Source organism: Orcinus orca, chromosome 20 (assembly GCF_937001465.1).
Source record: "Orcinus orca chromosome 20, mOrcOrc1.1, whole genome shotgun sequence".
NCBI lineage: Eukaryota > Metazoa > Chordata > Mammalia > Artiodactyla > Delphinidae > Orcinus > Orcinus orca.
Window position 1 is genome coordinate 7,208,762 of NC_064578.1, and position 26,081 is coordinate 7,234,842.

A 26,081-nucleotide genomic window follows, 5' to 3' on the forward strand; every position below is an offset into this window, starting at 1 on the left:
GTGAACAGAGCACCATTTGTATAAATAGAAAAGTATGTACATGCTTGTGAGTGTGTAGGTATCTCTGGAAGGAGACCCAGGAGACTGGTAACAATGGCTGCCTCTGGGGAGCAGAACTGGGGGACTGAGGGGTAGCAGTCGGGGAGGGCTTTCTTTTCACTGTAGACCCTTTTGTACACTTCAAATTCTGTATCTGGGTCATGTATTACCTAGGAATGAAAAAATTCAAAAGAACTTTAAAAAGTAAAAATTTTAAAACTTTAAAAGCCCCACTAAAGATAAAGGTCAGGTAGATAGAAGAAAGTAGGTTTTAAACAGAAACATCTGCTTTGCAACGGCAAATGGTATTTTGAGTTTTGATGTGCAGGCCTGAAGCTGATGGTGTGCAATGAGAGTTTCATCTTTTTTTTTTTTTTTTTTTTGCAGTACACGGGCCTCCCACTGCTGTGGCCTCTTCTGTTGCAGAGCACAGGCTCCAGACGCACAGGCTCAGTGGCCATGGCTCATGGACCCAGCCGCTCCGTGGTATGTGGAATCCTCCCAGACCGGGGCACAAACCCATGTCCCCTGCATCGGCAGGTGGACTCGCAACCACTGCGCCACCAGGGAAGCCCGAGAGTTTCATCTTTGACAATGTCACCACCTCCCTTACATGGCTCCTCTGTCCCTACATTGGAACTCTGTCCTGTATAATTAATATGGGGGATGGCCACACTTTCGATCCCTACTACCCCACAAGGTAAGAGGAATTTCTGAGCCTTGAGTAAAAATGTATCAGTCAGTTTCTGCTGCATAACAAAACACCACAAAACTTAGTGATTTACAATAATAGTTATAATTTTTCATGGTTCTTTGGATCAGCTAGGTGTCTTTTCTTGTCTGGACTAGCTCAGCTGGATGGCCTAGGAAGGCCTCATTCTTTTGCCTGGCAGTTAGCTGGATGTCAGCTAGTGGCATGTGTCACTCATCACCCAACAGGCTAGCCTAGGCTCATCTGCATGGTGGCAGAAGAGTTTCCAGCAGAGAGTGAAAGCAAGGCCCAATGTGTAAGCATTTTTCAAATCACTACTTGTGTCACATTTTCTAATGTCCCATTGACCAGAGCAAGTTCCATGGCCAAGCCCACACTGAACAGGTGGAGAAATAGTCTACACCTGTTGGTGGAAGGAGAGGCAGAGTCACAGTACAAAGGGGCATACATACGGGAATGGGAGGAATGGTGCTCACAGGTTTTCTCAATGGAGAAGGTCACTCAAACAGTCATGGAGAGCTGGGTCCTTTTAGCTCGGCTCTGCGGTATCTCCTGAGTCACTGTCCAAGGAGTCAGTAACAGGGTGAAGAAGATGCTCACCTGTGTGTACGAATGTTTTTTGTTGATAAGGATAATAAAAATAATAGTAGCAATATTAATAACAGTCCAGCTAAGCAGCTTTCACACCCAATCTCACTTAATCCTCACAACAACCCCATGAGCAGGAGCTACTCTGTCCTGAATAACAGCCACTCACCATATGAGCTACTGGGCCCTTGGAATACAGCTGCTCTCAACTGAGATGTGCTGTAAATGTAAATGCACGTGGGATATTGAAGATGTAGCTCCCTTCCCATGAAAGAATGTAAAATATCTCACTAAGTGATGTTTTGATACTGATTACACATTGAAATGATAGTATTTTGGATCTATTGGGGTTAAGGAAATAAATTTTCTAAATTAATTTCACCTGCTCCTTCTCACTTTTTTCAGTGTGACCATTAGAAAGTTTACAATGACACACGTGGCTCACACAGTTTCTGTTGGACAGTGCTGAACTACATAATCATCTTGTTTTACAGACAAAGCTATTGAGGCTTCAACAGGTCCAGTAGCATTGCCCAAGCCACGCAGCTGGTGAGTGACAGCATAGCCAGGCAAGCCAGGGCTGCCTGGAATCAAAGCTCAGGCTCTTAGGCTCTTAGGCCCTGGTGGAGGACACAGCACGCAGCATTGGGGCCCAAGAGCACCAGACGCTGCATCCTCCAGGGAAGAATAGCTCCCCAAGCTGATGGCAGCTGAACACAATTCATAACATTTCAAAGTCCTACCTGGGCCTGGAATAAGCTCCATTCTACCCTGCTGGGTGCCCCAGCTGAAGGGGTGCCCCATCGGTTCCAGATCCTCCTTGGCATCTGGCTCATTTCAGAGAAATCAAGGATCCCCAGGGAAATCATGGAGGCCCATAAGCACCTCTCCTAACCCTGAAACATCTCTGGTTCTACTCTGTGTGGGCTAGAGACTCTGAATTCAGCCCTGTGGGTGCCTGCCATTCCCAGAAGGCCTGGGTGGGCTGGGGCAACCCGGGGACCAACCCGGTCCACAGTCCAAATCTGATCCAGTGAGTGCGGATCTCAAACTCAGAAGTCCTCTGGGGTCTCAGGCATTGTGCCATGCCGCAAAATAAAATGTGTCCAGAGGCTGGGGTTCTTATCCTAGATATGATGTGAGACCCAGAGACAATCTCTGGGTTTCCATTTCCTTCCCTATCACATTTATATTGATGGCGATCTTAACTGTTTCACAGAGTAAAATGAGAAATTAAATATGAAGTTGCTTTGGAGAAAAAAAAGGTTTAAGTGATAGAAATACCCATGGCATTATTCTGCAGGTTTCTTCCCGTTTGCTACCATTTCATCAATAAAACAAGAAATGCTGGGGCTTCCCTGGTGGCACAGTGGTTAAGAATCTGCCTGCCAATGCAGGGGACACGGGTTCGAGCCCTGATCTGGGAGGATCCCACATGCCGCGGAGCAACTGGGCCCGTGAGCCACAACTACTGAGCCTGCGCGTCTGGAGCCTGTGCTCTGCAACAAGAGAGGCCGCGATAGTGAGAGGCCCGCACACCACGATGAAGAGTGGCCCCCGCGCGCTGCAACTAGAGAAAGCCTTCACACAGAAACGAAGATCCAATACAGCCAAAAATAAATAAATTAAAAAAAAAAAAACAAGAAATGCTAAGTTACATAGTCTTTCAGCCCCCAAATTTTACACAAATTGCATTTGGCATAAGTCAAAATTGACTGACTGTAGCCCTGCTAAGTTCTTTAGTTACACAAGGACATTTCAGTTATATACAAATGTAGTTAAAAACTGGAGCAAATGGGACAAAATGCAAATATGTGTCCACTCTGGATGGTGAGTCCAAGGGTGTTTATCATATTACTCTCTGGAATTCTCTGTGTGATTAAATGTTTTCATAATCTAAGAGAAACAGCAATAAACAATGCTTTACATTTGCAAACCCTCTGGGCATTTGCTGTAAGTGAAAGCTACTGCATTTTCTTTTCTCTTTCGAAAGAAATAAATGGTGATACCCTCCACCATCACTCCAACCCGATAACCCAATTTTGTCTACTTTAAAGATCTGTTAGACCTTGAAACTACCCACTCACCTTCTGCTATCATTTTTATTAATATTGGGAGATATATTTCTGATGCTTTCTTATCAGCACTAGCAGCCTCAGAACTCAGTTTACAGTGTGAAAAATGGCATGAATTTTAAGTATACAGAAGTCACATACTTCGTGCAAACGTCACTATGCTTTTTTAAAATGTGTTTGTACGGACTCCTACTTTTGCTTAACTCCTCATTAGGCTAACAGGTGAATTTTTCAAATCGGACTCCGTCTCCATCCTAGATAAATCACATGAGCTAATGGATAGGATTCAACCTCAAATAGAAACAGCGTAAGAAGTCAAAGGATTTCTCCTTTAAAAGCTCCTTCTAGCCTTGCACTCCCCATGTCTTGTGTTCATTTGCATGGCAAGCTGTTTTGTTTCTCTGTTTGTCGTGGGAAACTTTCTACATTTCTGAAATTATATTATGTGCCTAAAGACACAATTTGAATAAAGTGAAATTTGTCCAAGTCCAGCGTTGGGTAATTCAGCGCCACCTACTGACAGATCTGGGTATTGCCATAATTCTTGGGTCTTTATTTTGAGTCACCTCTGGACAGAGTTGAGTCTGGGGGACCTCTCATTAAATTGTATCATATTCACGTCAAGTATCAAAGCAGTGTATACAAACCAGTAAGTGATGGAATTTTGAATTAATTTTTCAACTTTTTATTGAGGCATAAGATATGTATAGAAAACTGCACAAAAAGATACAGTTCAATTAATTTTTAGACAATAAACACATCCATGTAACCAGCACCTAGATCAAGAAACAAAACATGACCCAGTACCCAGAAATCCTCCACGGGCCGCCCCCCCACAAGGATACTGATTTCTAACATCATCGACTACTGTGACCTGTGTTCGAAATTTTTATAAATAGAATCGTAAAGTATATTTTCTCTTGTGTCTTACTTCTGCTCAGTATGTTTTTGACATTTATGCATATTGCTGTGTATAACTGTGATTTCTTTTTTCTCACTGCTGTATAACATTCTGTTGTATGAATATTCCTCAACTTATCCATTCTAGTGTTGATACGCATTGGGGTGATTTCCCATTTGTACTATTACAACTTGTGCAACGGTGAACATTCTAGTACATGTCTTTTCATGCACATATGTACACATTTCTGTTGGGTTTATACCCAGGAGTGGAATTCCTGGGTCATAGGATCATTAAATTTAAGTTGTTGTCTCCATTGCTTTGTACTCCAAGCACAGCTTCTCTTTGTTGGCAGCAGTTACTAAACCACTTTGCATTCTTTGCTCTTGGGTAAGATCACTGGGTGAGAAATCAAGAAAAATCCATTTCTCTGCTTTTTAGTCCTGGGCAATTTCAGTTGGCACCAGAGTTTAGCGAATGGAATAAATTGCTTCTTCCAGACAGATTGCTGAAAAACAGGTAGGATTCAAGGCCATCTTCACATTTCTACAGTTAGCTTCCTTGTTCTGAAATCTACATGGTTTGATATTAATAATGGCCACTCCAACATTCTTTTGATTAGTGTTTGCTGTTACATCTTTCTTCCATCCTTTTACTTTTTTGTTTTTGTTGTTAACTGTTTTCTCAAAGTGATTATTTTTTAAAAATTTTTATTGGAGTATAGTTGTTTTACAATGTTGTATTAGTTTCTACTGTATAGCAAAGTGAATCAGCTATACGTATACATATATCCCCTCTTTTTTGTATTTCCTTCCCATTTAGGTCACCACAGAGCACTGAGTAGAGTCCCCTGTGCTATACGACCATCCTTTTACTTTTAACCTATCTATATTGTCATATTTAAAGTGGGCATCTTATAGAAGGCATACAGTTGAGTCTTGGTTTTTTAAAATCTCATCTGGCATAATAATTGGTATGTTTAGACTGTTTACAATTAATGTAATTATTGATATAGTTAGATTTAGGTCTACTATTTTGTTATTTGTGTTCTGTTTGCACCGTCTGTTTATTTTCCCCCGTTCCTCTCCTTTCTTCCCCTCTTTTGGATTAGTTGAATATTTTCAGCACTCCATTTTAGCTTACCTATTGGCTTTTTTGGTTATTTTTCTTTGTATTACTTTTTAAATAGTTTCCTTGGGGATTACAACATACATATCTAACCTTTCACAGTCTACTTAGAGTTAATATTTTCCACTTCAGGTAAAATGTTATGGCCTTACCAGCATATAGTTTCCTTTGCCTGCCATCTTTTATGTTATAATTGTCAGTTGTAGGATGTTTACATACATTGAAAAGCCCTTTCAACAGTCATACATATATTAAAGAACTTAAGAGGAGAAAAATAGGCTACATTTACCAAGATATTTACCTTTTCTTGCATTCTCCCTTCATTCCTGAAGTTTCGAGTTTCCCTCTGATATCATTTCCCTTCAGCTGAAAAAACTTCCTTCAAATTGCCTTTTTCATTTTTTTAAAAAATAAATTTGTTTATTTATTTATTTATTTATGGCTGTGTTGGGTCTTTGTAGCCGCGCACGGGCTTTCTCTAGTTGTGGCGAGCAGGGGCTACTGTTCGTTGCAGTGCACGGGCTTCATCATTGCGGTGGCTTCTCTTGTTGTGGAGCACGGGCTCTAGGCACATGAGCTTCAGTAGTTGTGGCACACGGGCTCAGTAGTTGTGCCTCATGGGCTCTAGAGCACAGGCTCAGTAGTTGTGTCACACGGGCTTAGTTGCTCCACGGCATGTGGGATCTTCCTGGACCAGGGCTCGAACTGCACTGGCAGGCAGATTCTTAACCACTGAGCCACTGGGGAAGCCCAAGCATTTCTTTTAAAGTAGATTTTGCAGCAACAAAGTCTCTTACAGAATTTCTTCATTCCTGAGAATGTCTTTATTTTGATTTAATTCCTGGAAGATATTTTTGCTGGCTATAGAATTATGTGTTGACAGCTCTTTTCTTTCAGCACTTTGAAGATGTCATTCACTGTCTCTGACCTCCAGTTTCCAAAGAAATCTACAGTCATTCAAATCACTGTTTTCTCTACATGTAGTGTATCACTATTTTTTCAGACTGATCTCAAGATTTTTTTTATCTTCAATTTTCAGCACTTCACTATACGTGTGGGCAAGGTTTTCTTTAAGGTTTTTGTTTGTTTGTTTTTGTTTGTTTTTTACATTTGGGGTTTCACAGAACTTCTTGAATCTTTAAATTTACGTGCTTTGTCAAATCTGGAAAGTTTTCAGCCATTATTTCTTCAAATATATTTTTCTACAGCAACCTCTTTCTTCTCTCTGGTGCTCCAATAACACAAATGTTTTACCTTTAGATATTGTTACACAGATTGCTGACATTCTGCTCATTTTTTTTGATTTTTAATATTTTTTTCTCTATGTTCTTTAGATTGGATAATTTCTCTTGCTCTGTCTTCAAGCTCACTGACTTTTCCCTCTGCCATCTCAATTCTGCTATTGCATCCAACGAATGAATCTTTTATTTCAGACATTGTGTTATTCATTTCTAAAATTTCCACTTGGCTCTTGTTAATAGTTTCGGTTTCTCTGCTGAGAATGTCTAGCTTTCCATTCATTTCAAGAGAGTTTCCTTTTACTTCATGGAGCATAGTTATAATAGTTGGGTTAAAGTCTTTGACATTTTAATATCTGAGTCACCTCAGGGCTGACATCTACTGATTATGTTTTCCCTTGAAATTTGGCCACATTTTCCTGGTTCTTTGTGTATCAGGCAATTCTGGATTATATTCTGAACACTTTAGGTAGTAGGTTCTGACACTCTGGGTCCTTTTTTTTTTTTTTTTTTTTTTGTTTGTTTGTTTTGTTTGTTTGTTTTGTGGTACGCGGCCCTCTCACTGTTGTGGCCTCTCCCGTTGCGCGCAGGCTCAGCGGCCATGGCTCACGGGCCCAGCCGCTCCGCGGCATGTGGGATCTTCCCAGACCAGGGCACGAACCCGTGTCCCCTGCATCGGCAGGCGGACTCTCAACCACTGTGCCACCAGGGAAGCCCCTCTGGGTCCTTTTAAGAACACTCTGGAAAATGTTAATTTTTTCTTGTCTGTTTTGTTTTAGCAGGCAACCAACCCAGTTAGGTTCAGACCACACATTCTGACTTGCCTTCTGTGAGCAGTCGTTCCCATTCCAGTTCAGTTTCCAAAACCGTCAGGGTCTGTTCCATTCATGTGCCACTCAGGGTGCTGGTTTATGTTGTACTTTAGTCCAAGAGGCCTTTGCTATATTTCTTTGGGTCTGTTCTGCACATGTGCAGTTTCTGGGTGAACTCATGATTCATGCTGGGCCATACACAGAATTAGGGAATCATCTTCTCTGCATCTCTCCTTTTCAGGACTTTCCCCACAATCTCCAGCTCCCACAGGCCCCTTTCCATGGATCCTCTGGATAGAAAGATCAGTTTTCTCTTAGGGATTTTGGGGTCTGCATCACCCCCACACAGTCAGTGAGGCTCCAAGAGAGAGGACAGCCTGGGGTAGGTACAGGAGAGGAAAAAAAAAGACTAACACAAAACAAAAGTGGGCATTTCCTCTGTAGTCTCAGACTCACTGGGGCCCTTTTTCTGGTTCTCTGGCTAAACAGAGGGTGTTTCTCTCAGGGTTTTTGTTTTCTTTACTCACTGTGCAGTACCATGACCCAGACTACCCTCGGGACAAAGTCAAGAGATAAAGGAGATTAAACAAACAAACAAACCCCCCCCCCCACACACACACAAAAAAAAACCCAGAAAGAAAACAGGAAACTCCCGTCTTTATGGATGATTCTTAAAGTTTTGACTTTCACCCGCAATCTGCCTACTGTTTTTTACTTTTCAGAGTCCTTGGGTAGTTTCTTTTTGTGTTCTGCCCAGGTTTTTAGTTGTAATTAATGGAAGAAATAGGCTATAGTGGGCTAACTCCATCTTGGCCGGCACCAAGAATCAGGTTACTGTTCTCCAAGCTTTACCACAACTGTATCCATTTGTAAACTATTTCTCAAGCCCTCACTATGTGCCAGGCTCTGTGCTAGATGCCAGGTATAAAGGGAGAACTAGACAGACACTGTCTGCGCTGACAGCTCCACAGGGAAGCATGACAGTGAATAAGCGAGCACAAAAGGGGTGAGTGTCACCTAGGAGAAGCAGCAAAGCTATGGCAGTTATAAAAGAATCTAAGACGCCCCTGAGGAGGTGATGTTTAAGCTGAGAACTGAAGGAAGAGCAAGCGTATGAGCAAAGGGATGGGCAAGAGGCTTCCCTGTAAAGAGCACTTCTGGGCCTTGGGGTGGGGAAGAAGTGACATGTTCTATGAACTGGAAAGAGGTCTGAGCTACCAGTATAGTTACAGAAGGGGAGTGTGGCAGGAGCTGAGGAAGAGGACAGGAGGGGAGGTCACATGAATCTTTTGGGGCCATTTGAGAGATTTTAAATTAGTCCCCTTGGGAAAATGAGAAGCAAAACATACTCGCAATTTTGATATGTTTGGACTCATCCCATTTTACAAATGGGGAAAACAAGGCTCAGAAAGGTAGGCTGGGGCATAGTATTTTACAGATGAAGCAAGAAGGCCCAGAGAGGGGGTGCATATGAGCCACAGAGGGAGCAAATGGCAGACAACGGACTTGCAGCCAAGTATTCGGCTCCCTAATTAGTCAGAGCTATTTCTTCCATTTCTCACCTGCTCCAGGAGTCTCAGTGTAACCTTCACAAACACAGAGAGCGTGGCTTGGTCGTGGACCATCTTTTTCTTCATTGTTTTTTATCTTTGCAGAGCAGGGGAGAGGTATGGTGGGAGTGCACACAAGCACACGTGTGAATGCGCGTGTGTGTGAGCCCAACACTGGTAATGTTTCTGACCGTTGTTGGCAGTTTGTCCAGCAGCGTCTTCCACCAGTTCACAGCCCCTGGGGAATTCACTGTGTTTGTCGAGTGTACAACCAGCGAGTGGAACGTGATAGCTCAGAAGCAAGTGACGATGTGAGACAAGATGGAGAGGCTCTGTGTGACTGGGTGTTCTGGCCTGTCCACATCAGGAACCAGCCCTCTCTCCTGGGCAGTCTTCAGGGACCCTCTGTGGATTCAGGTGGAGCTTGATGGAGGTGAGTCTGCAGAAATGGTCAAGGTCAAGGCAGCCTTGATTTGCCCCCAATCTATCCATCCAGCTCCCAGGCTTCAATAAGTACTAACAGCAAACACTTATAGAGTTAGTTTCTTAGCCACTCATTTATTTAGTACCTAGTGTATACCAGGAACTGGTCTAAGTGCTTATATAGTAGCCCACCCAATACATTTTATGGAGGAAGAAATGGAAGGAAGGTTGAGAAATTTGGCCGAAGTCACAAGGCTAGTAAGCTAGTGAGAGCAACCATCCTTCTGAAGACCATTTGCATGCCCCTAGTCCCATCACAAGACTTGGACTTCCAAGCCATTCCCTGTTGGGGGCATGTGAATCTCAGCACAGCCAGCATCGACCAGCTTGACACAATCACATTGCCCCCAGTTAGGGCTGATAATCAACTACAGCAGCTGTTATGGCTCGTGTCCGTGCTGATTGCTCACAGTTTCTCTTCTGATTGGTCACAGAGGCCATTCTGATTGGCCATCATGTCCATTTTGATCAGTCAAGGTATCCATTCTGATTTGTCATGGCATCTATTCTGATTGGTCATAGCAATATTTCTCATTGGTCACAACGTCCATTCTAATTGGTCACAGCATCCATTCGGATTGGTCACAGTGTCCATTCTGATTTATCAGAACATCATTCTACTTAGCTGGTGCCCATGCAGTTTCAGTTGTTAAATATTTTGAATATCACCCCTTCTGTCAATAGACTCTCCCATCCTCACCGAAGGCAGTATCTTTCCTCAAGGCACAGGTCCAGTCTGAGATCTGGACAGAGACCTGTTGATATAAACTGAGTGGCACAGAGCTGTGGAGGTGAGGACATGTCTCAGTCCAACCTCATACCACCCAGAGCCTCACTCAGAGCAGTAACTTCATGGATCTATAACGGGACTTTAAACACAGTGCTTGGGGCTCCTTTCTGTTCTGGTGTGCTTGTTGGCTGAAGATAGCTTGCTAGGTGCACCTGGAAAAACTTAAGATAATCTTTTTTCATTCTACAAACATAATTGAGTGACTACTCTTTGTCAGGTATGGGGGGAGGCAGCAATAAACATGAAAGTCAGGGCTCCTGTTCTCAGAGGGCTTACATCAACACCATCAGCAGCAACAGTAGCATCACTCAAACAAGAAATATACTAGCTTGGTTTCTATTGGAAAGAATCTTAATTTAGTGGTTTAAATCATATTTTTTAAGAGTCAACCACAATATTTAGCATCCAGTTAGGATAACCAGCCCCAGTCCGTAAGGGAGCCCATCTTAATGTGAACAGGCTGAGTTCTCTCGTTGGGCAGGGTTTCAGGCAGTTAGTCATGGAGATGGAAAGGGCTTCACTGCTTCGACTTAAGACAAGACTGGAGGCTAATTCTCATGCATAAAAACCAGCCACACCCTTAAGAGATGCTACCTTTTGAGCCTTCCTCGCCACAAGGATATCTCTATCAACAAAATGTTCTGAGGTTTTTACTACAAACTTTTAAGTTTACCGTAACACATGCATAGTATAAATAATTAGAGGGACTTCCCTGGTGTCCAGTGGTTAAGACTCCGCACTCCCAATGCAGGGGGCCCGGGTTTGATCCCTCATCAGGGAACTAGATCCTGCATGCTGCCACTAAGGACCCGCACGTGGCAATGAAGATCCTGTGTGCTGCAATTAAGACCCGGCGCAGCCAAATAAATAAAATAAAATAAATAAAATAATTAGAATATGCAGGTGAGCAGAGAGGGCCCTGAAAGAAAAATCACTCATGAACCCAATACTCAGAGATAATCCGTTTTAATATTTGGGTGGGGAGGATATATCCTTACATATGTCTTTATATCCATATCTATGTCTATATGTGGAATCTGACTTTACAACTGGAGTCTGAACTACCTCAGTATAATCTACTGCATGACTGACATTCTTAAATGTGTCTTACTCCACCTAGGAACAGGGGTGACTTACACTGTGCTGTCAGGTAACACAACCCTGGCTGAGTTCACCACGCAGAGGGTCCCGCTCCCCTACAGTGTGACCCTGGATGGAGCAGTCCAGCAACGGATGGGCCCAGGGATGCACCACTTGGAGATCTGAGCCACCAGCAACACCACCACCTCTGCCCCCTCCAGAAACATCACCATCCACTTCGTGGAGCCCCTGTCAGGCCTGCAGGCCTCCTGGGCTCTGGCAACTTGGAGCTTGGACAGGACCTACTGGTCAATGTCTCGGCGGCTCACGGTATCCCGGAGAGGCTGAATTTTGAGGTGGCAGGACTCAATGCAACCTTCTCCCATGAGAAAGAGAGCCTTGGGGGGCCATTTGGGACTTACCACGTGGCAGTTCCTCTTGAAGGTACTTGGAGTTTGTGGCTCCCCTTCCAAACCTCCCTCCTCTTCCCTTCCTGACTTGGTGTCCAGGGTTCTGCCAGCCAGTTTTTCAGTGTGTCCCAGACAAAAAGATGGTTCACAGCATCCAGCCTGGGTCACAAAATAAGGAAGAGACAGATATTACTTGCAGTTATAGAACTTATAGTCACAGGGATTCTCAACTTTGGCACTTCTGACATTTGGGACCAGATAATTCTTTGTTGTGGGGACCGTCCTGTCCACTGTAGGATGTTTAGCAGCATCCCTGGCCTCGACCCACTGGGTGCCAGTAGCCCCAGCCCCCAAGTCATGACAACTACAGATGTCTCCAGACATTGCCAACTGTGCCCTGGGGAGCAAAATCACCCCCACTGAGAATCACTGGAAGAGAGCGGGAGTACTTGGATTTCTTCCATCATTTCTAGAGGAGAATGTGTTTCGGGAAACTGCAGTCCACGCCCTGCGGGGGAGAGATGGGTAAAAACTAAAGGGTGGGAGAGAGAGGGACAAGAGAGGAGGTATCAGGAGGCTGCCTGGAATAGAGATAGGGCAGCAGACCGGCTGGCACCAGCCAGGGCAGGAGGCCACAGCTGACGTGCATTTAATCTGGAGAGAACAGAGTGTCTCTGAGGGCAGTGTGGTGAGGTCAGCAGGCAGGAAAGTGATGAAGGTGGCAGAGTCTCCAGCCCACCCAGGTCCGCTAACCTGGACCTCAGAGGTGTGTGAGAAAGGGGGTAATGATGTGCAGGTATGGGCTACCATGCCCTCAGCAAGGGATGTGGCAAAAGAGATGGCAGAAGGAACGACAGAGTCAAGACGAGAAACATCGCAATTTTGCCAGGTACCAAAGGTACAGTTTGGAACAGGAAGAATCTGGAAATGAAATGGAACGACAATGGCAAATATAATAAAGAGGCTGTAATTCAAATGCAAATTAATTTTTGACTCCTATAAAAGCTACTTGGTAGGAGATAAGAGATAAAATCTCCATACACCCGTGACTTTGGGGCTCTCTCTTAGATGATAAGCAGTCTTCTCCTCCCCATGAGAAAAACAGACTGGATACCTCCAGGGATGAAGGGAGTGAGGGGGGAAGGAAAGGGAACCAGGTGGGACAGGAAGGTGCTCACTTGGTGGCGCTGGCCTTGCTCTCACCGCCCAGCAGATGTTTGCAGCCGCCTCTCGTAGGAGCTTCTATGGGCTCTTGAGGCTCATAGACAACTGACAACTACAGATGTCAGACACCTACAACTGAGAACAGACAACTACAACTACCGAGAATAAGAATTCACTCAGTCCAGGGCTCTCCTGTCACCAGCAGGGTCCCTTTCTCTGTTCTCCTCGTTCTCTCTACCCTCTCCACCACCTCCCCCCCGCCAAGGCTAACATCTGGTCCTTAGAAAATTCTCACCCAGTCCTTGGCTGCTTCCAGCCGACTGTAGTCATTTCCCAAATGCAGAAATGCTGCCTTTCCTCTCTCCCCTTCCCTCTCCTCCACCCGTCATAGATCATTCCAAGGGCATGAGTGAGGAACCTGCCCATGGGGGTTCCCAGCCTCAAAGAACACATACCCAGCTCACCAAGGGCCCTCTCTGAAGACCTTCTCTCCAGGCTTGAGAAGAGAAGAAGGTAGCACCCACCACCTCTTCCCCATGAGGGAGGCAGGGGGGCGGGGATACTCATGTAGCAGCGGCTCTCTCCAAGTCTTCTGACAAATCCTCCTCTCCCCTCCCCACTCTCTCGACCCTTTTAAAACCGTGTAATTGGCCTCCTTCTGCTGGAATCTCCTCTCTCATCTGGCAAATGAGCACCTGCTCATCCTCTGAACTTCAGCTCTAGCCCCTGCCCCACCTCATTAACCATTTCTTTCTCCCCCAAGGTAGAAGCAGACCCCCAACCCCATGCCCACACTGCCTTCCATGCCGATTCCCACACTGGAGTGTCCCACATGCCTACTAGACCATAAGGCCTTGAGGACAAGGACCATGTTTCATTCATCTCTGTGTCCCCAGAGCCTTGCACCATGCCTGGCATACATCAGGGATACATTAAATGCTTTGATGATGAAAGAGTCAGATACTGCCATCAGAGGACTGGAGAAGCACAGGCTGGGAGAACTGTCTCAGAGTAAGTTAAACAATTTATTACAATGCCCATAATTCTCCACCCTTTGCATTGCAGGCACCTTTCTTTTTTTTTTTTTTTTCTCTTTTATTTTTTTATTTTTTTATTTTTTTAACATCTTTATTGGGGTATAATTGCTTTACAATGGTGTGTTAGTTTCTGCTTTATAACAAAGTGAATCAGTCATACATAAACATATGTTCCCATATGTCTTCCCTGTTGCGTCTCCCTCCCTCCCACCCTCCCCATCCCACCCCTCCAGGCTGTCACAAAGCACCGAGCCAATATCCCTGTGCAGGCACCTTTCTGGTCACTGTGCTGGTGAGGAACGCCTTCTCAAACTTGAGTTTGAAAATTGGAAGCATCACTGTCACAGGTAAGAATTTTCTGCAAGGGGGTATAAAACTTGTGACCAGGAGTTTAGGGCATTGCACTTCCTCGGGAATCTAGTGAGGGGGCCCTCAAAACAGAGCTTTGAATGCTTATTTTGTTTCACAGATATTAAGAATTCTCTGGTTACTCTAAATAGGCAATAATGTAAGCAACAGAACATCCAAGCATTGATACAGAATTCTAAAACATTCGAATTTGTATTAGTTACACTGCTTTAGGCTTCAAATAATAGAAAGCCCAACGTAAGTGGCTTTAATTTCAAGTCTTATTATCTTACATAACTAAGAAGTTAGTACCAAGGTTGGTTCAGTGGCTCAGTGTCACCAGCGAGGACCCAGGCTCAGTCTGTCATTCTGCTCTGCCATCCTAAGAGCTTTCGCTTGGTCCTTAGGCTTGTGTCTCATGCAATCAAGATGGCTGCCGCAGTTCCAGACATCACCTGTCAACCCAGCATTATCCAGCAGCAGCAGAAACCCATGTCCCCCTGTGCATCTCTTTATATTAGGGAAGAAAATCTTTCCCACTAGTCCCCAGCAATCTTCCCTTTAGATACCATTGGCCAAAGTTGGGTCAGGTGCCCAGCTGTAAGGGATGCTGGGAATCCAGCATTTTTAGGCTCTGTGGGAGAAGATGGATTCTGACAGCCAAGAGGAAGAGCAGGGTATTGGCTGTTGGTAGGCAGCCAATAGTAGATGTCACTGTCTTAAAATTCACCTTGACTGTGTTTGCCCAGACTTTTGAGTAGCAAGAGAAAGAAAAGCAGTTCAAAATGGCTCAAGCCAAAGGAAATTTTATCAACTCAGAAAATAAAAGTCCAGGGTTTAGGCACAGCAGGATCCAGCCACTCAATGTCTTCGGAAATCTGCCTCTCTCCATCTCTTTGTTCTATGTTGGCTTCAGTCCGACTCCCTCTTCCCAAGTAGTAGCAAGATGGCTGCAGGCTTCAGTCCTTAACCCCAGAGGAGAAAGAGCATCTCTGTGTTGATATTTTCAGAACAAGTCCTGAGGCTGCCTCTCACTTGTCTAAGCTTGGTTCATGGTCCCTCCTAGACCTGTTGCTGAGACCAGAGGAGAGTGGTACTCAGGGCAGACCAGGATCACACGTCCACCCCGGAACATGACGTAGGATCAGATTCACCCAAAGGACTGAGGGTGGGGAGGGATGGTTCCCCAGGGAAAATATCATCTGTAAGTGCCATTATCAAAAGAAGGGGGCGTGGATGCCTGGACAGGGGAAGAAAATATGAGATGTCCGTTCTACTTACTGTCCACAGTCCTCCTAGGAGTTTCCACGTATGGAATTTGAGGTCCAGGGAGGTTAATTGACTTTGCAAAAGTCACTCAGCTAATTCATGGCAGGATCAGGGTAGCAACAATTTCTCTGGATTTCTTCATTCAGGGTTATTGGACCATCTTCCTTCTTACGGTTAAGAAAGATCTCTGTGTCTGGCATTTTAGCTTCGTTTTGTATGATTTTACAGACCTTCAAACTTATCATTGTGAGAATGAGAATTCACTGAGAGGGAATTCTTTAAAGATCAGTAATACCCTGATCTTAAAACATCCAAGTCACCAGGGCCTAGCGAATCACATGGAATGACCAACCCTAAGTGCTTAACTTAATCACTACACTTTAATTAGATATTAATCAAACTCACATTTCAATATCTTCAGAGCATATCAGCTGAGAGTACCTTTTCCATTTTTTTTAACTTGACACACTAATATTCTTTACAGATGAATAGATGACAAAGCACTAATATATACAGCACAGCATTCAGTCCTCCTGGAGCTTTGAGAAATAAGGGCTGCCTTCAGCCTTCTTTACGGATGAGGCACCTAAGACTCAGAAAGAGTAACTAACCTGCCGAGGTTCGCACAGCCATTAAGACGCCAATGAATGGATCCAGAAACACATCATGGCGTGCTGAGTCCAGCTCCTACCAGCCTGCCAGAGCTGGTTGTGCCCATCTCTCCCACTACGCATTCAGTGAGGTCACCTTGGTATCCTGAAATCTGCCTGTATGGGAACATTTGCACCACAGAAAATAGCATATGAGATGAGGGCTCCCCACCCTCACCCTTCAACTGGCAGGTAAACATTAATGGCGAACAGCTGCAAGTCTGACCTTAATCTTGTTCTACCTGCCATTGGCAGCTGCCCGCCTCTTTCTTACCTGCCAAAGAGGTGTCTATAGCCCAGCGGTGAACATGACGGTTTTGCTTTTGACCCATTTCCTACAACCTGAATATTCTCTGCGTGTCCCTAAGCCATTTCCAAAGACAGGCAGATACTCCCAGGGCATCCTCAGCGTACCCTCTGACTCTGCCCTTTGGTGACCTTATAAACACCACCAACGTCTGACACCCAACCCCACTGTGTTCATAGCTCCTTTCAGTCTCCAAGAACCACCTGGAACAAAGGCTCAGGAAAAGAATGTTTTTTTAAAAACAACCTCACAAGAAAAAGATGTCTAAGTACTCTGTTTTAGTTTTGAATTTGGGCTTTTTGGTGCTAACAGCAGAGCACTAGCAATCACTGAGGCTTCTTCTGTTTAAAAAGAAACCCAGAGGGATTGAAATCAAATGAAGCACGTCCTCTAACCGCAACAGCAGCATGTTATAAATCAATAATAAGTTATCTAGGATACGTAGATATCTCTCAGACATCTTGGAAATTAAACAGCACACTTCTAAAAAAAAAGATCAATGGGTCAAAGGAAAAAATCACAAGGATATTTTAAAATATTTTAAGTGATAATGACAACACAACCTATCTAAATTTATGGGATACAGCTAAGGCAGTGCTCGGATGGAAATTCATGGCTTTTAATGCTTATATGAGAAAAAAGGCCCAGGTCTTTTGGTATTTATAGCAAGACTAAGTCTTTGACTCCTTGCTGTTGACATTGCTCATGCATGCATTTATTCAATAACAAGATTTATTGTGCCTCTATAATGTTCAAGGATTGGTATTAGGGGCTGGGGAAACAATGGTGAATAAACAGATGTGGTCCCTGCCTTCAGGAAGCTTAGTGGGTGAGACTAACTCAAAGTTAGCATATAATTAAGAACTGTGATGCATCTAACTAGAACCAATACAGTGCAGTGACAGCAACTAACAGAGGGTGGACTAGCAAATGCGATCAGACACGGGCTCTTGAGAGGTAACATTTAAGTGGGGACCTGAAGATAGGACAGTCAGCCATCCTGGAAGCAGAACAAGAGCTGTCTAGGTATGTAGATGAGAAGGCCCTGAGGCCTGTTGTTGGAGGCGGGGAGGATGTAGGAGATTATAGAGACGGACAGAGGCCAAATCACATGGGGTCTCAGGTGCCAAGGCAAGGGGGTTGAGCTTTATTCTCAAACCAGAGAGACCCCTGGGGACTGAGTTCTGCCACAGCCTCCTGTTATTCCCAGGACAAGCCCTCTGGGCCTGAGCTGTTTAACAGCTCTAACCAGAACTGATCCTGGAACACACCACATGCCTGCCAACCCCTTTCCTTGAATCCATGTGCTCTCCATCGTTGCCCCAGCTCGCTCTCACTCCTCCTCCTTCCCCGGCTCCATAGCCCTGGGGTCCTGTCCTCTGGGAAGCTTGCCCTGACACCAGCTGTCTGCTGTGTAGAGGTAATAGCTCCGCGCTGTCCTCTGCTCCAGACACAAGAGGAAGCGCGTCACTCGTTTTTCTCATCTGATCCACAGCAGCCCCAGGAGTCAGACACTGTCAAACCCTTAGGGGGAACAGGCGTCCTCAACCTACTTCCTCCCTCATCTATTATCACGATCCCCTGAGCCCTCTCTACTGCAGCAGTTAGCACTCTGCATTTTAATTGTTGGGTTCCCTGTCTGTCAGACTAGGTATAAGGGCGGGGGCTGGCTCTCTATTCCTCTATCTCCAGGCCTCAAGCACTGGGCCTGGCCCAGAGCAGGCTCTGTTAATGCAGCTGAACGCGTGATGAACCCTTGGCACCCAGCCTGCACTCGGCCTAGTCACTTACCCAGTGATCCATCCCCTGCAGGCTAGGGGGATCAGACAGGTCTGTCTCCACTCCATGCCTCACACTGTGGCCACTCCTGGCACAGACTGCTCTGGGGCACAAGGTGGGGTGCCAGCTGTGGAGGGCGTCTCACCAGCCAGCTGCTTTTTCTGCAGAGAGATAGAGGGGATGTGGAGCTGTGAGTGGAACCCGGTCAGTACTTGGATCCTTTCACGACAGTGACTCTGGGCTGGCCAGATAGTAACAAGGACTTTCGCTTCCAGTGGGCATGTGGTAGGTGACCTTAGAACTCTGAACCGTCCTATCTCACCACGGAGTGATGGACAGCGGTCAGCTTTTGCTGCTCTTTTTCTTAACCTTCACACCAGGATTACTCACGCTTGACGTTTTGTGTGCCTTGTATGTGCCAGAGATTGTGAATTCCATAGAAATGGGAGGTGGGTGGAAGCAGTGGCAAACCACGATGGGGGTGGTCCTGAATGCAGGCAACCAGGAGAGGCACTATCTGTAGAGAATTTAGGAACAACAGTTAAACCCTAAAACCCAGCCTGCTTTTTTATTGTCACCACAAACAACATTAGTGGTAAAATACTCCTCCCCTCTTGGACTGAACCCCTCTTTTAACCTCCACGCTCTTGGTATGCCACTGAAAAGATAGTTTAGAAGGAGGAAGTGATGAGGCCTTTTCTGACAAACCAAGATGGTAGCACCAGTACTTATTTTTAAGAAATGGTTGTTCTCCTTTTTATACGGATATATCCTAGCTATGCACACTCTTCTAGAAATAAAATGAATGCCATTCATACTGTACATATTGCTTTTGTTACCCTTTTTTTTCGTTGAACAATGTATCCCACATATTTTCATGTCTTGGTATCTTCTTCTCCATCTTGATTTTCATAATAACTGCATAATAGACTGTCAAGTTGCTGCATGATCATTTATTTACCAGTGCCCTCTTTTTGGACACTGAGGTTGTTTCAAATGATTTGCCCTTATAAACAACGCTGTAATGAACATCCTTACAGTTCAATCTTTACTTGTGGCTGTGGTTACTTTCATAAACAAGTTCCCAGAAATGGAATAACTGGGTCAAAAGTCATGTAACATTTGAAGTCTTTTGATATTAATCGATAAGTGTTCAGGACATCCTTCAGCATGTTAGTTCTTGTTATCTGAATTAATAGAGGATACAAATATAGGCTTTAGGTGATTGAGCTGATGACCTGACCCCAGGCATATCCTGTGAATGACTACACATCAGGGGTAGTTGGGGTAGTGGATACACATTAATCAACAGAGTTGAAGGGCAAAGGACACAGAGACTTACTGAGTTGGTACAAAGCACGAGATGACATGCAGCGTCCCAGATAGAGATACAGCCTCCCAGGTCCCCAGTGTACCGCACAGAGACAAACAGCTGTGGACAATCACTTACACCAGGGACAAGAAGGTGCCTTCTCCCAGGCGGGGCTGTATATCCTCTGGGAGCCTCTCCTGCTCTGTGCTGGCCTGCTCACCAGTGCAAGTCACTGATGCAAAACAAGCCAACACATCCTGCAGGTTTGCTCAGAGTCTGGGTGAAGCGGGGGTCATTTCCCCAGAAACGTTCTTCTGTGGCACCATTCCTTCAACCTGAAACTAAAAAAGAAAAATCTCTATTTGGAACCAATTTTCTTATCCATGACCCATTTCTTCTAAAAACCCCAAACCAGAAGGTAGCCACATGTGTCAAGTTCAAGGTGCCTGGGTGGATCACAGTGTTGGCCTACCCCTTTCTCTCAGGGCACTGCTGGGCTCAGTGGAGCGACTGTGTTGAGAGGCAGCTGCGCCGCACAGACCAGAGGGAGTTGGTAGTGCCACCGTCCTGCCTGCCGACGCCTGAGTCTGCTGTTACCCTGCGCCTGGCAGTCTGGAGAGGCCGGGAGCTGGAGAACCTGGAGAAGCAGTGCCTCTGTGTGTCTGACCCCCTGGAACTCAGGCCGCGAGTCAGGTGGGAGCACCAGAGCAAACTCCTGCAGGGCTGCCATTTGGCCAACATGTACTGAGTGCCAGCTCTGGCTACACTGACTAAGGGGTAGGACATACAGTGGTGGGTAAAACCAGACCCAGTCTCAGTTCTCACTGGGGTTACTTGGTGATCAGCAGTGGTTCACACAAATGAATGGAAGGAGAGAGCACGCCTCTATGACAACTTCCCCGACTCGGGGTCAGGGAAGGCTGCCCTCAGCAGAGATGTGAAGACAGAAGAGGAATTAACTTGGCCAGGAAAAGGGAGGGCGGGAGACAGGACAGACAGTAAAGGGAGGGAGCATACAATAATCTGGAAGTGAAAGAGGCTGGTGTGGCTGGAGCATGGAAGAAGAGCAGGCAGGGCCTGGCTCCAGCAGGGCCTTGAGGGTTATGTCAGACACATGATTTCGGCCTTTATCCTAAGAGTTCTGGAAAGCCACCCAAGACTTTTAAGCAGGCTGGGAACATGATCACGTTTTGCTTCCAAACGCTCTGGTAGCAGGGTGGAGAAGCGGCTGGGGCGGGGTCGGAGGCGGCGAGAGAGGACTCAGGGATGTTGCTTAGGCACTTGCAGGAATCAAGGTGAGAGTTCAAGGTGGCGCGGCCATCAGCTGGGTCCCTGAAGGAAGCAGATGGCTCACTGAAATTGGGAACGGAGGGGAGTTGGATAAAGGGTCTATTTACAGACAAGGGCAGGGATAAGGGGATCAACCAGGGATGACAATGCAGGACTACAACAGGAGGAAGCCACTGTCCCTCTTAGGCCTGCAGGGGTAAGAGAAGGGGATGGCATCTCTGGAACCCCCTTGGGAGCTGCAGCTGCGGGAGAGGTGCCCCCGGCACGAGCTGTGGCCTCGGCCAGAGGAACACGGCCTCTGCCAACTGCAGTCCATTTGGTAATAAGGAGCAGGGAAAGTGGTGAATAACTATCCCAACCTCTCTCCTCTCAAGGCTCCCCATTGGCTGGGCCCATTGGCAGGTGTGGAGACTCAGTGATGCAGTCTATGGAGATCAGTCCCTGGCGCACAGAGCCACAGAGTTGATGGCAAGTGGGCTGCAGGGGCCAATGGAGAATGTCTGGCTCACTTGCACTAGGGTAGACGTGAAGACAGAAGTGGGGAGATTCGAGAGCTATTTTAAAGCTCATACTAAAAGGACTGGGGATGGGTTGGACACAGCAGGAGTCAGTGATCTCTCACTGGCTCCTGTGAGGGAATATGACATTACACAGAAGGCCCAGGACTCGCGTCCAGACGTGCGGGCCCATGTTCCATCCCCCACTCAGGAGTTGTGTCACTGGGACTAATCACACAACTCTCTGAGCTCAGTTTGCTCGTCTGTGATATGGGGATTCTCACAGGGTTGTGGTCAGCACTGGCTAAGCTAGTAACAATGGGATGTGGCACGTGTGCTGTAAAACCACAGGACTCACTGATCATTATCAGCACTAGAAAGAATCATGGAAATTGACTGCTCTTATCCCCTCACTTTACAGGCGAGGAAACTGAGGCTCAGAGAGGTTAAGTGACTTGTGCAAAGCAGTCATTCACAAGTGGCAGGGGCGGGATTGGAGCCTAGGGTCCTCTCTCAGCCTCACGCACTTTCCGTGTCATTCTCTTGTGCAGTGAATGAAATGGGAATTCAGGCAGGAACGAATCGCTTCATCTTCGTGACCTGGTTTTGGTTGGGGCAGAAGTTGTTTTTATTCCATCGTTCACTTGACAAAGGCATTTCCTACCTTCTCAAAGGACTTGAGAAGAACTGGACAAAAGACCAGGCGGGCGGCCACAACGTCTGAGGGAGCATCCCTGCTCCGTTCTCTGTCTCCCTTTCAGCTGTGAGGAGAACTGCAGGCCAGTGAATGCCAGCAGGGGCGTTATGCTCAAGGTCACCGTGGGGGACAAGTCTGCAGCAGCCGTGTTCAGCTGGTATTTAGATGACACCCTGCTGGAGAAGGCGAGGACACTGGCAGCCTCTCAAAAACAGAAACGTCTTCCCACTTTGATTGACCAGACCTGAGTCACATGCCCAGGACTGAGCTGGGGTTTGGTCAACTCCACTCAGAGCCCGAGGAGTAGGAGTCGGGGGCTGGGGAGCATTGGTCAGAAGACAGAACGGATGCAGCGGAGCAGAAACAATAGGGAAACATCGCAGCAGATGCTGTGGGTGCCCAGCCCATCCTTACCAGGCTGATGCAGGCATCCCCCAGCTGCGATGGGGCGGCTGCTGGCCAATAACTGTGGGGTCTAACAGCCTAGCCCCCCGGGCTCTGAGGGAGACAATTTCTGTGGTGCAGCTTATGCTCCAGAGCTCCCCATGGGATCAGGCTGAATGAAGCTGGATGCCTCCCGAAACCACTTCTTTGCCTTGTTTCATTCTCCGCCCCATTCGGCTTCCCTCCCTGCCCTCCTGGTTTTGCCTGAGAGCCCTCCCTCATAAATGCCCTGCGCACAAATCCTTGTCTCAGACTCTGCTTCCAGGGAACCTGGACAAGGACAAACACTCTAACGCGGCTGGAGATGAGCTATTTGGGCTGACCTCAGGAAAGCAGGTGATACTGCTGTCAATCCATTGGAGACAAATCTGAAAGGCCTCCCAGGGTCAGAAGCCACTGCCCTGCTGAGTCCTGTAGGCTGGCTGCAGCCTCAGGGGCCCTGGGCTGTGCTCTCTTTCAGGCCGAGCCCCTCCCAGCGGCCTGCAGACTCCAAGGATTCTGGCCACGTTCTTTAATCCTCCTTCAGAGCGACACCCTGCTGCTGAACAGCTCCTTCCTGAGGACCAGCAGCCAGGCCACCGGAACCAGAGTCAGAGGTGGGAAGGCCTCCTTCAGTCTCATGTCACAGATCCTGTCTCCTGCAGACAGTGAGCAAGACAAACCCAGGAGCGCTGAAACAGGGGACATCAGTGCAGGGCGGGGGCCATACACAGGCTCTGGTGTGAATCCCACCACCGCCGCCTTCTAACTGGAAGACTTCGGGCATCGGATTCAAGGTCTCTGTGTCTCAATTTCCTCTCATGCAAACGGCAGAACAGAAACACCCGCCTCTGAACTGTATGATGCAGGGTGGATGACACACCACCAGTGGTAAAAGCAGTGGGGTGTGCAGCCTGCACGTCCTGCCAGGCGATTCAGTGCTTCTCACTTAAGACAAGCCCAGAGCAGCAGGAAAAGTAGACTCTCAAAAAGATAAATAATGGGGTGATTATTCTTTTTCAGGTGCATTCCTTTGATTCAGTATTTCTCAAAGTGGCCCATAGACCACCTGCCCAGGATAACCTGGGGTACTAGTTTAAAATGCACACTCCTGGGTTCACCCCAAACCTTCTGAATTAAGTGTAGGCCAGGGAATTCATTTTAATTGATTAAAATTCTCTATGCCCAGCTCTTCCAGGTGTGCACTCCTTTTGAAAAACCAGGTGATTATAACAGGTGGTGTGGGGTATTGGCGCAGCTTAGCTGGGGGCTCTTCGTGGTGCTATGGGAGCCCATGGTTTGGGGGGAGTTCTGCGTGTTTCCAGATCCTGGCTGTGGCCTGTCCTAACTCGGTCTCTTGATCAAGTCTTGTTTCCCGATATACTCCCTCCTCACTAAAGCCCTGGGAGGAAGCTATTATTATTAGCCCTATTTTACAGATGAGAAACTGATTCTTAAGAAGGTGAAAGCCAAGGTCACATGGATAGTAAATGGCAGGACTGGGATTCTATCTCTGCCCAGTTTCTCAGAGACCCTGGAATGCCCTGCATCAAGGGGGTGAGGGGGTGGGCGTGGTAGTTGTTAGATATGCAGATTTCTGGGCCCCACCCCAGAATCTACAGAGAGGTCTGAGGCCCTGGAGAGGGACCTGGGAACCTGCATGTTGAACAAGCTCCCAGGAGATCGTGAACCATGGCGGAGTTTGTGCGCCTCACACAGCCCCCTAAGCACCCTCCGTCTCCTCTCCCCAGCAGTGACCCGGCACGCCTACAGGGAGGGCACCTACGTGATCAGCTCCCACTGCCCACCTGTACCACTGCCCCAGAGGAGGGCACTGTCCTGACGAGCTTTGCCATCTTCTGCAACGCTTCCGCCGCCCTGGGGCTCCTGGAGTACTGCTTCTGCCTGGAGTCAGGTACCGGCTTGGGACTAGCTCTCCCCTCAGCTCCTGAATAGGTGCCTGTCTCTCTCTGGGAGCTGCAAAGAATATGTTCCATGTGTGAGAGAGCTTTGCAGGATGACCCTGAAGCCCTGCCCCCAGGCACACAGACCCTGCCACACATCTCAGCGAGGTGAGAAGCAGTAACTCCCTATCTTCTCCACAACTGTGGAGGCCAAAACGACCTCTATCGTGGCATGAGGGACATGGAACGGGCTAAATGGAGGAGGATATGCAGAAGTGTGACCACGTGGGGTCGCTACCAGGATACCACTCCTCAGTGCACACTCGGAGTAGCCCCGACCCCTGGAGCCACTCAGGACAGGGGTGGCCTGGTTCACAGAACCGTCCACGATGCTACTGACCCCACTTTGCGGGAGGTAGCTGGGAATGGGCGATGTCACAGAGCATGCTGAGCTGAGACGAGACCTGTTTGCACAGGGTTACAGGAGAGGACGGAGCATGCTGATGCCACCACTTCAGTGCCCCAGCCAGTGTCCTGTCACCACAACCCACACCCAAGACAGCAGCAGGGCATCAGCAGGAGAGACGGGGTGAGCGCCCACATTGCCTCTGCTCTTCTAATTTGGGGATGGTTGGTCCTTGGCGGGCCCGTTTGAGTCCTTGTCTCCTCCCAATGGCCTCTGGCATTCTGTGACCCTCACAAGAGCTCTGAAAATGTGCCAGTCAGATTGGGACCTTCCTGCAAACCTAGGCTCCAGGAGTGTTGCAGGGGTGCTCCCCAGGGTCCGGCATTAAACACCACAAGGACATAAACTGAACCCATTGACTAGGCGAAGGTGGAGGGGCCCCATTCTCAGACCCAAGGGATTGTGGTTTTCATGGGGTGCCCGTCAGATGGACATGGAATGTAGGGCTGTTCAGAGGGCCACGACTGGGTCTGAGCCTGGAAGGGACCAATTCAAGGAAGGTAAGCAGATTTCATTTCAAACCTGTGTCCCCCTAAATGGAGACGCCAGGCTAGCTGCTCCAGTAAGGGGCAGGGAAGTGTGACTATATAAAAATGAGTTGTCAATTACAATTCAAGAATGTCGCGATTGTCCGCACACTACAATGAAGTGATTCCAATGATAGGCGGGTCCCCTTTAAGGATACGAAGGATATTCATTCATTCATTCACTCTTACAGCAGACGTATTGAACGTCAGGCTCCGTTCTAGGTCCTAGATATACAGCAGTGAACAAAAGAGAGGAAGTCTCTGACCTCACTGTATTTATAATTAGTGGTAGAGATAGCTGGTAAACAAAGACACAGGACAGGGGTGCTGCTTTAGATAGAGCAGGCTGGGAAGGCCTTTGTACAGGAAGTGACATTTGAGGGAGTTTGGATACGTCTTGAACCAATTGTTAAGATCTTCTTTTCCTCCTCCTCCTCTTTCTCCTTCTTTTTGTAATTTGGTTTACCACCTTCAATTTTTCTAAAAAGCTTGTAAATGGGGGATTCTTTTGCTGAAAACTTTCATGGATTTTAGTAAAATTATTCCAAAGTCACAGCAGCATGTGATTACTTAGAGACGACAGTGGATTGGCATAAACGGCCATC

The 26,081-nt window shown here is 46.9% G+C and overlaps 1 protein-coding gene across 1 annotated transcript in view; it reads left to right on the forward strand.

Moving 5' to 3' along the window:
• PKD1L2 (polycystin 1 like 2) overlaps positions 1–26,081 on the forward strand; it is an 83,554-nt gene that overhangs the window by 12,259 nt on the left and 45,214 nt on the right. The window contains 12 exon segments of the mRNA XM_049703631.1: positions 394–739; positions 9,247–9,476; positions 11,437–11,667; positions 11,670–11,840; positions 14,277–14,354; positions 16,761–16,810; positions 18,528–18,645; positions 20,158–20,365; positions 22,221–22,341; positions 23,061–23,196; positions 24,331–24,375; positions 24,378–24,494. Coding sequence (XP_049559588.1) covers positions 394–739; positions 9,247–9,476; positions 11,437–11,667; positions 11,670–11,840; positions 14,277–14,354; positions 16,761–16,810; positions 18,528–18,645; positions 20,158–20,365; positions 22,221–22,341; positions 23,061–23,196; positions 24,331–24,375; positions 24,378–24,494 — 1,851 coding nt within the window.